The sequence below is a fragment of the Mercurialis annua genome, linkage group LG6 (genome assembly GCF_937616625.2).
Source record: "Mercurialis annua linkage group LG6, ddMerAnnu1.2, whole genome shotgun sequence".
In the NCBI taxonomy this organism is placed as follows: domain Eukaryota; kingdom Viridiplantae; phylum Streptophyta; class Magnoliopsida; order Malpighiales; family Euphorbiaceae; genus Mercurialis; species Mercurialis annua.
Genome location: NC_065575.1, coordinates 37,391,694 through 37,401,076, shown reverse-complemented (window position 1 = coordinate 37,401,076; position 9,383 = coordinate 37,391,694). Strand labels below are relative to the sequence as shown.

General features: G+C 33.7%; 2 protein-coding genes across 3 annotated transcripts; one reads left to right on the top strand and one right to left on the bottom strand.

Moving 5' to 3' along the window:
• Positions 1-630: 630 nt before the first annotated feature.
• Positions 631-3,812, top strand: LOC126653990 (mannan endo-1,4-beta-mannosidase 4-like). The gene is made up of 5 exons (XM_050347996.2): positions 631-1,096; positions 1,621-1,815; positions 2,542-2,652; positions 3,152-3,348; positions 3,433-3,812. Exons 1-5 carry the CDS (start codon positions 743-745, stop codon positions 3,785-3,787), a joined length of 1,212 nt encoding a protein of 403 aa, XP_050203953.1. The 5' UTR covers positions 631-742; the 3' UTR covers positions 3,788-3,812.
• Positions 3,763-8,420, bottom strand: LOC126653989 (glucose-1-phosphate adenylyltransferase large subunit 1-like). Of its 2 annotated transcripts, none has more exons than XM_050347994.2 (16): positions 8,140-8,420; positions 7,272-7,570; positions 7,077-7,199; positions 6,804-6,977; positions 6,620-6,712; positions 6,390-6,473; positions 6,246-6,301; positions 6,036-6,129; positions 5,827-5,939; positions 5,377-5,449; positions 5,094-5,174; positions 4,912-4,998; positions 4,722-4,826; positions 4,507-4,613; positions 4,357-4,417; positions 3,763-4,036 (listed from the first exon to the last, which is right to left on the bottom strand). In XM_050347994.2, exons 2-16 carry the CDS (start codon positions 7,494-7,496, stop codon positions 3,935-3,937), a joined length of 1,578 nt encoding a protein of 525 aa, XP_050203951.1. In that variant the 5' UTR covers positions 7,497-7,570; positions 8,140-8,420; the 3' UTR covers positions 3,763-3,934. The 2 variants fall into 2 exon arrangements, with proteins under 2 accessions (XP_050203951.1, XP_050203952.1); XM_050347995.2 differs by lacking the exon at positions 8,140-8,420 and adding an exon at positions 7,757-7,927.
• Between the last annotated feature and the right edge of the window lie 963 nt (positions 8,421-9,383).

Sequence of the window (9,383 nt, the reverse complement as noted above, 5' to 3'; positions counted from 1 at the left end):
TTCGAAAAGCTGTATTTTATTTTTAATTAATTAAAATTTAAAAACCATATTATTTTCAATAACTAAATTAACTGATTAAATATAGAGATATAATTACAGTTTAATCAATTTAATTAGGGAAATAAAACTTAGGTAGATTTTTTCTAGAAAAATTATCTTTTAGTTAAAGTGAAGTTAATCTTTCAACTTTTCAAGCAATAAATCGATAAAAGTGAATCAAATAAAAGAATAGATTTATTTAGTAAATTTACCTCCAACTAAGTGAATTTTTAGACTTTAAAGTTTAAATTAATGACTAAACCTTTTTATATGGATATTTAGTAAAAATAATCACATGAAATTAAGAGGGGCAGTTGCCCCTCTTGGTCTTCATCTAGCTACGCCACTGACTATAACACATTAACATTGATAATTTTTTTTTTCTAATTAGATGTATATAATCACATAGAGAGACTCAAATTCGAAAACTCTACAAATTATCAAAAAAATAAAAATAGCTCAACAATTTTTTATCTCATGATAAACTAAAAATAAATTAGATGCGAAAGATAATTAATAGCTAGTCAAATGAGCTGCAACAGTTACTTAAAGTTAATCTTTTTTGGCTCTATTTATTAATGGTGCGTTATCAAATCTTACACCATACTCGAGGATATATTGACCAAAAAAACCCCTCTCTTCATTAAAATGAACATTTAAACTTGTTTTTATTGATTCTAGTCAAGCTAGTTATTTCTCAGAGATGACAAAATTCAACATTTTTTCTTCCGCAGTTCTTCTAGTTCTCGTCCACTTACATGCAAATTACTGCAACGCTCAATCTCTAACCACAGAAACCAAATTTAATGGTACATTTTTTGCCAAATCAAATGGTACCCATTTTCTAATGAACACCAAACCCTTCTACTTGAATGGATTTAATGCGTATTGGATGATGTACATGGCTTCTGATTCATCAACTAAATCTAAAGTCACCTCTGCATTTCTTCAAGCTTCCAACAATGGCATGAATGTTGCTAGAACTTGGGCTTTTAGCGACGGTGGTTATAAACCACTACAAATTTCTCCAGGCTCTTACAATGAAGACATGTTCAAGGTAATTAACTCAACCAATAAAATTATGGGTAATCGATCATATCACGTTATTTCATTTTGGTTACTGAGTTTTGACTCGTTTTATTTTAGTTACTATACTTTAATTTCATTTTAACGAAGGTTTTCCGGCCAAAATGTATACATTGAGTATGATATTTTCATATACGATCGTTTTTCGTTTGTGTTTTTTTGAAAGTTTGTAACGTATGCATAAACAAGTTTTTAGGAGAAAAATCTGATGGCCGCGCATGCATTTTCATCGAAAACCTCTATTTAAAACAAAATTAAAAAGTTTAGTTAACCAAATTGAAAAGAAATTAAAGTTTGACAAGTTTGGTAATAGAAGTGAAAAAAAAAAACAATAGTTTAGATATTTCTACATATAATTAATTACCCGTAAATTTTCCTCGTCTATGATGTCTAGACATTTTCATTTCAAAAACGCTTATAACATTTCAAAACTATATACATATTTAAAATTATTTCGCCGGTTTTGACATTTTGTAGTGTTGAAATTTATTTCAGGGACTGGATTTTGTGATGTCAGAAGCAAAAAACCATGGGATTTATGTGATATTGAGCTTGGTGAATAATTTTAAAGATTATGGAGGTAGAACACAGTACGTTCAGTGGGCAAGGGAAGGTGGTCAGCAAATAACTAGCGATGATGATTTTTACACAAACCCTATTGTCAAAGCATACTATAAAAACCATGTCAAGGTGCTAAGTCAATTAGTTTAATTCAAGACTCACTTGCGTGAAATGCTTTACAAGTTAATTTGTCTAATTAAACATTAATAAATTGATAACAATATCAAACATGCTAGACATCATGATTTTCTGTTTTCAGCACAAAATGAGCTTAAGACTCATTTAGTTATAACTTTATCGAGTTAAAACATTTACGGGTACCAAACTGTAATATTTTTATATAATAACATCCAAATTTTATTTTACCAACGGTAGATCATTAAATGATTTTTGATGATTTTTTGCTTATGCGAGCAACGTGTATAAAATATTTGTCATATTCTATTTAGTTTGAGGTTATCAAAGTATGTACTTTATTTCAAAATGAATATCTTTTAAATAATCATATGGCAAAAAATGAAAGATAAATGTTTTTTCATCGGCCACAGTAAATAATTTTTCGCTTGAATTTATGTACGTAATGACCTATCGCGGTTGATAAAATTAAAATTTAAGAGTTTAAAAAAAAACTTATACTAGTAGTAACCTCGAAAATGTTAACACTAGGTTCAGAGCTTGATCTTTCTGGCAAAGTAGTCATAGGATTGTCAGCATCACGGTTCTCTTGGTTGTAGCAATTTGAGTGTAGAAATGCATGAAAAAGGACAATAATTTTGAGTTTTGAATGTTAATTTGTTTGATATATTTAGATAGCGTACACTTGTTGGAAATACAATTAATCGGTTGTATATGCAGGCTGTGCTCACGAGAATCAACTCAATAACAAGAGTGGCGTATAAAGATGATCCTACCATTTTTGCATGGGAACTTATGAATGAACCTCGTTCCGATACTACATTAATTCAGGTATTTAATTATTTTACTACCTAGCTACCTTTAAATCAAACTAGTCAATAAATTAAGTGCATGCAACTCAAACTATCATTGTTAGGGTGTGTATTCGGTCCAAACTGAACCGGACTCGTTTTTTTAAACTGAACAAAACCGAAATTTGAAGGAATTTTTTTTTCAAATCAAACCTAACTAGCCAATTTAATCAATTCGTTTTGAATTAAAAATTAACTAATTTTTTTTATATCTAAAACCAAACTAAAAAAACTGATTTTATTTTTAATAAAAAAATGAGCCAAACTAAATTTATCAATTTGGTTCAAATATTCTATTTATACAAGGGGTGTCCTTGAAATACCGATAAAAAATAAGTGAAATCAGTTCACTATGTAAAATTATGAAGTTCGTGATATAAACTAATTTGATTAAAATCCTTAGTTAGTATAAGTGTATTGATTTTAATTAGAATTAAATAATCTTTATTGATGTGGTGAACTTTGCACATTCCATGCAGGAGTGGGTAAAAGAAATGGCAGGCTATGTGAAATCAATTGATAGTAGCCATCTCCTAGAAATAGGACTAGAAGGATTTTATGGAGATTCAAAGAAGCACTTTAATCCCAATAGTTACTTAGTTGGAACTGATTTTATCTCCAACAACCTAATTCCTCACATAGATTTTGCCACCATTCATCTATACCCTGAGCAATGGTACATTTGTATGTCATTAAATCTAAATTTTACCTTCTTTTATAAATTTATAGCTCATCATTTTGTAAAACATTTCATTGGCAGGTTGCCAAATTCAAGTGAAGATGAGCAGTCTGAATTTGTGAACAAATGGGTCCAAGCCCATGTTCAAGACTCCAGTTTGGTGCTTAAAAAGCCACTTATTCTTGGGGAGTTTGGAAAATCTTCCAAAATTTCTGGATACAGCTTGGAGAAAAGGGACACGTATTTTTTGAAAATCTATGATGCAATATACAGCAGTGTGATAAATGGGGGCCCATTTTGTGGTGGGCTTTTCTGGCAACTCATGGCCCAAGATATGGGTAATTGGGGTGATGGGTATGAGGTTGTGTTGGAGGAAAGTCCATCTACTGCTAGTATAATAGCTCAACAGTCTACCAAACTATCATCTATTGAATGAAAAATCCCAAAAAATAATAATTTAAGTACATGATGATCAATGAATTAATGCTGCTTAAGCTTATTGAACCTAGAAAAAAGATGACCCTGATCTCTAATCTACATGTATGTATGATGCCCCATTTTGCCTTCAAGAAAAAAATTAATACTATATGATTGTCCCATCCTTTATAACAGAGTTTTTCACCACTACAGTTATTCCTGATTTAATGTAGAATCCTTCAGATGGTCTCTCTGCCTCTTCCACATGCTGCAGTTCATGCCAAAATTAAAACCAATTGTTTAGATCACTACTACTACTTTTCGTAAGGAAATGTCGAAACGGAATACAACAATATTTTTTATAAGATTGATTTATGAATACAAAGTTTTCGAGTTTCAAAAGTATTTCCTGGAATGGAATTACCGAAACGTTGGTTGACAAGTTTTCGTGCAACATAGCTGAATTTCTAACGAAGTTGTAGTTTTAACTGAAATAACTTGGTTATGCTGTGTCATTTCCTAAATGCTCAATCTCCTATCTCCACAGAAGAATAAATTGTAGGAAAACTAAAAAACATTAATACTTACATCTTTGTTTGCTATCACCACATTCTTCCCAATTCTTGCATTCTTGTCAATTATGCAGTTCCTGCAAGAGTAATATAAATAATTATATTTATGCCAACAAGCAAAAAATGAGAAAAAGATTTGCCGAGAATATTTTGTTTAGTTACTTACGTTATTTTGGTATCTTGGCCAACACCTATTGGAACTTTTCCTCCAGCTAAAGCAGCTGCTATCTCTGCCTCAGTTTCGTAATAATCAGCACCCATCATCATCGTATCCTGTTAATATAAATGCAGAAGAATGTCTGTTAGATGGGGCATTTTATATATCTAGTTTAAGCCGAATAGAAGAATGTCATGTAAAGAAAATGAGAACAGATTATTTACCTTCAGCTCAACCCCATATTCTAGTCTTGAGCGAACCCCAACAATGGAATGTTCGACGCTGCATTCTCTTAAAAAGCAACCGTGTGAAATTATGGAATCCTTTACCTATAGTAGAATAAAGAATTAGCACAGCACTCTACATCATAGTCTTAAGATTACAGCGCGTCAGCAGTAAGTAAAATTATCATACCCGGCACTGCTCTATTTTAGTTGGCGGTAGAAACCTGGGAGATGTGAAGATTGGTTTGAGTGGATCAAAGAACTGAAACTTGGGAGGCTTCCAAAAAGATGGACAATGAATGGTAAATTATAAGCTGTGATCTAGCCCAAAGAATATATTCTTAAGTCATGAAACTTAAAAGAGAAAGCTACCTGATCAGTTAGAGCCAAGTTGGCATCAAAGAAGGATTTTATAGTACCAATGTCCTCCCAGTAGTCATTGAATAGATACGCCTGCCGTGAAATGAGCAATAATCGTTTGACTTACTCATTCAGACAACCAAATTCAGATTTAACTTCTATGCATGAAGGGCAATTTTCCAAACACATTATATGTCAGGTTTAACTTTTTAAGGCCACAAGATGTCATATATTACTCATGTGATGCAGCATTCAGGTCAAGGATTCTGTTAAGGATAGTCTTTCGAGAAGTTACCCGAACATTATAGTCTTTTGCAGACAATGGAATTATTTCTGATCCAAAATCATTGGCTGTTGGATAGTGCCACCTGAGGAAACAAGTGCATCACCAGTATTTCAGTCTCTGATACTTGTGAGGAAAAATGATAGATTGACAAAGCCATCGATACAAAATGGAAGGGAAAAAATTGACTTTTTAAGAATAATAAACATTTTACTTTGAACGATTCAAGCTGTCTTTTTCACGGCATGATGATTACCATAAATAACCACACGATTATGAATGATGCAATTCATCACAGAACTGTCACAATGGACTAAGATTATACCATATGATAGGTTCATCAATTGACAGGAATTGTTGCCTGATTTTCTGCTATCAAATATACCTTGTAAGGGAAGACACGGCAGGTCTGCCTACCACTGTATTTTTGTTAGAGAAATGTAAATGAGAGATTCAAATTACCTTAAAAGTTTAAGCAGAACATCCGTCTTGAACATATAAATTCCCATTGATGCAATGTATGGGAGCTTCTTTGCATCTGCCTCTGATAATCCTAGAGCACTTGTATCTACTCTCTGAGGCAATTGGAAATTGGTAATCAGGTGCATACTGAATTCAAACTCGGATAAAAATCTGCTCATTATCTCTTAGGCAAAGAAAGGATGAAATACCATAGATTTCAAACTTTCTCCCTGGGGCTTCTCAAGAAATTGATTGATCTGCCCTGTCGCATCAATCTTTACCAACCCAAAATCAGAGGCGCGGCTGTTAGCAAGAAGAAATACGAGGATAATAAAGCAAATGTATCAACTTCAAATAAGTGAAAGGGATCTGCTAGTATAAGTTGGTTGAGGAATAAAAACTGTGCCTAAAATTAGTACCTGTCATCTACAGGGAGACAAGAGACTGTAATGTCAGCACCAGAATCAATGTGCTTCTGCAGATAAGCATTCACAAAATTACAAAAAAACATGGGATACATAAAAGACGAATTTGTTAATAGAATCTGAAAATAATGCTTCAACCTGCAGAAAGTCCATGTAATCCATCCGATAGAGATGATCGCCAGATAATATCAGAATATTCTCAATGTGGCTATGTTTTGCATCCTGCAAAAGTTAACATAACCCCACTAGAAAGCTGAGAATATGAAATGCCACATTTCTGTAACTCACATGGTTCTGTAAGATAACTATTACTATATAAGGAAATTAATCCGATACATATCTTCACAAAATAACTACATTTCTCATACCTCAAACAACCAGAGGAACTGTCTTACAGCATCAGCTGTGCCCTGAAACCACTTCTTTCCAGATTCCCCAGGTGTTTGAGTGGCTGCTAAAACCTACCATTACGAAGTTAGTAAAGTTAGGGGCATAGGCAGAAGGGGATGGCACACAGCCCTATTCATCAGGTGATTTAGGCATTCAGCATACCTCAACAATTCCATCGCCAAAGTTTACACCATTTCCCGAATTATATGTTCGAGCAATATGACGATTGAGAGACTGAGAATTGAACTGCGTAAGGATGTAAATTTTGTTGATTCCACTGTTGATGCAATTACTCATTGGAACATCAATCAATCTATAGCATCCCCCAATTGGTACCTACCATGTAGAGAAGTCAAAATGCAAGTGTTCATGGGATTGAAATCAACACTACAGTAACGAAATCAGAATATCCACCAGAATGTAAAGTTAGCTTACAGCTGGTTTAGCCCTTCTACGAGTAAGAGGAAACAATCTTGTCCCCGCTCCACCACCTAATATAATAGATGCAACCGTCTTTGGATCTGCTTCTGGTTTCACAAGCACCGGAGCCTCGCAGTTCTGCATACAAGCACTGCATAAGAGCAAAGATCACGGGCCATTACAAAAAGGAAAAGAATGCAAATTTATTACCATAAAATCTTTAGCAACATCAGCCAGGACAGAAGTAGTCAAGAACCGAGTTGTTGCTTTATTACACATTTTCCGGGGAAAATTAATCTTTCCAATTTGAGAACCAGAAACCGAGCTAATTCCCACTTTTTCGCCAGCAAACCGCGAAGACAGAAACTTGTCATGGCGCGATAATTGGATGCCAGAAGACATTGACATCAGCCCATGTAAATCAGCCACAGCCATTCTTTATTATGTGAATTTATATACCAGGAAAATACTTGTATCAAGAATTTTCAACTTCAACTCTGGTTTTTGAACTACAAAACAGAATTGATCAAAGATAATCATTTACAAAATCAGATCATTAACCAAATGCACATGCACAAAAACAGAAAACAAAAACTTAGAACAATCTTAGATAGCTTAATCAAGAAAGTAATCAGATTTCCTAAACACAAGAAACATTAAATTAATGATAAAGAAAAGAGATTAACATAACTTACTTTCATAGATTAAGATAATGAATATTTCTTATTTTATTTAATAAGTTGCCTCAAAATGGAGCAAGGAATGGCTCATTTGACTCCAACATTAACGCCATAAATAAGTTGAAATGAGTTAAATAAATAATAAGTTATCGAGATTCGGAGCAGCAGCAGCTTAAAATAAAAGCCGTCCACCGCCCCCACCACCGCCACCACTAATGTTCGTTAAATAACAGAACGTACGGTGCGGTGTTTCCCTCCTCTGGTTTCGAAACTACACATGCACAGCATTATCGAAATTGTTTGTTTTCTTTCCATATTTAGACAAATATTTTTGAAACTCGCCATGATCGAACTCAAAGAATACAAAAACTAATAAAGAAAGTAAAAAAGAAGCTCACCAAAACATGGAATCCACTTTCATCTTTAAAATAATATAATTAAAACTTGGAAATGTTCCAAAAGAATAATTTTCATATATTATAATTTGGAGATGACTAGATCAATTCCTGGGAATCAATCCATTTATTATTATTATTTTGAGAGATGAAGTGAGTAGTGAGTGAGTTCCAATTGATTTTGCTGAAGTTGAAAAGAGGCGTAGAGATTTTTGAGTAGGAGTAAAATGGCCCATGATTTCAGCATTTTCTTGAAATAAAATCTTTGGGGTAGTTGAGATTTCTAGGGATTCATACTTCAAATTCAGTTATCTATTTCAACGGTTCGGAACAATTTTACTCCCACAGTTGTCAACATATTTCCAAAGTTTTCTTATTTTGCAGCCGCAATTTCATTTTCGAAATAAATATTTTCTTTTCATGTATTTCCCATTCCCAGATTTGATTGCTTTTTGTGGGGTTTTTTCTTCCCCAAAGATAGAGAGATAGGAGAAATTTTTAGGTAGATTCAGTCCACCACGTCATCTGTGGATTAAGCCTATCACATAATGACACGTCATTAAAATGATGGCAATCTTGTAATATTACTATTCAAAAGTGTAAATAAGTAATAAACGAATTTACAAGATTGCCATCGTTTTAATGACGTGTCATTATATGATAGGCTTAGTCCACGGATGACGTGGTAGACTAAGTCTATCTAAGAATCTCTCGATAGATCGAAGCCAAACAGTTGGAGTTCTGGTAAATACTGTTTCTTTTGAATTTCCAAGAAAATATCTGACATTGGATTTTGGATAATCTATAGAATAAAAAATAAAAATAATTACTAAATATTTAGTCGGCTATTTTTTTAAGGATAATACTTGTTTGACTACAACTATTTATAAAAATGCTAATTAAATAAAAATATTTCAAATACTTATTTAGGTTTGGGTTAGTTTTTAGGATTTTAGGTTTGATTTTTGGATTTAGGGGTTTAGTTTTTATGATTTAGCTTCTAGGATGGTGGTGGTGGCGGGCGGTGGTCAATGGTTGGAGGCTGAAAGTAGGGGCCGACAGTGCTAACGGTTTCCGTCGGAACCGCCGATAGGGATGCAGTGGGGAGCAATGTCTGGCGGTTGCTGTCGAGGACCGTCGTTATGAGTGTTGGCCAGCGGGGAAAACAATGACTGGCGGTTTTTGTCGATGACTGTCAATGAGAGTGGTGACCGAAGACAGAGGGGGTCGGCTAGAGGCGTCGGTGG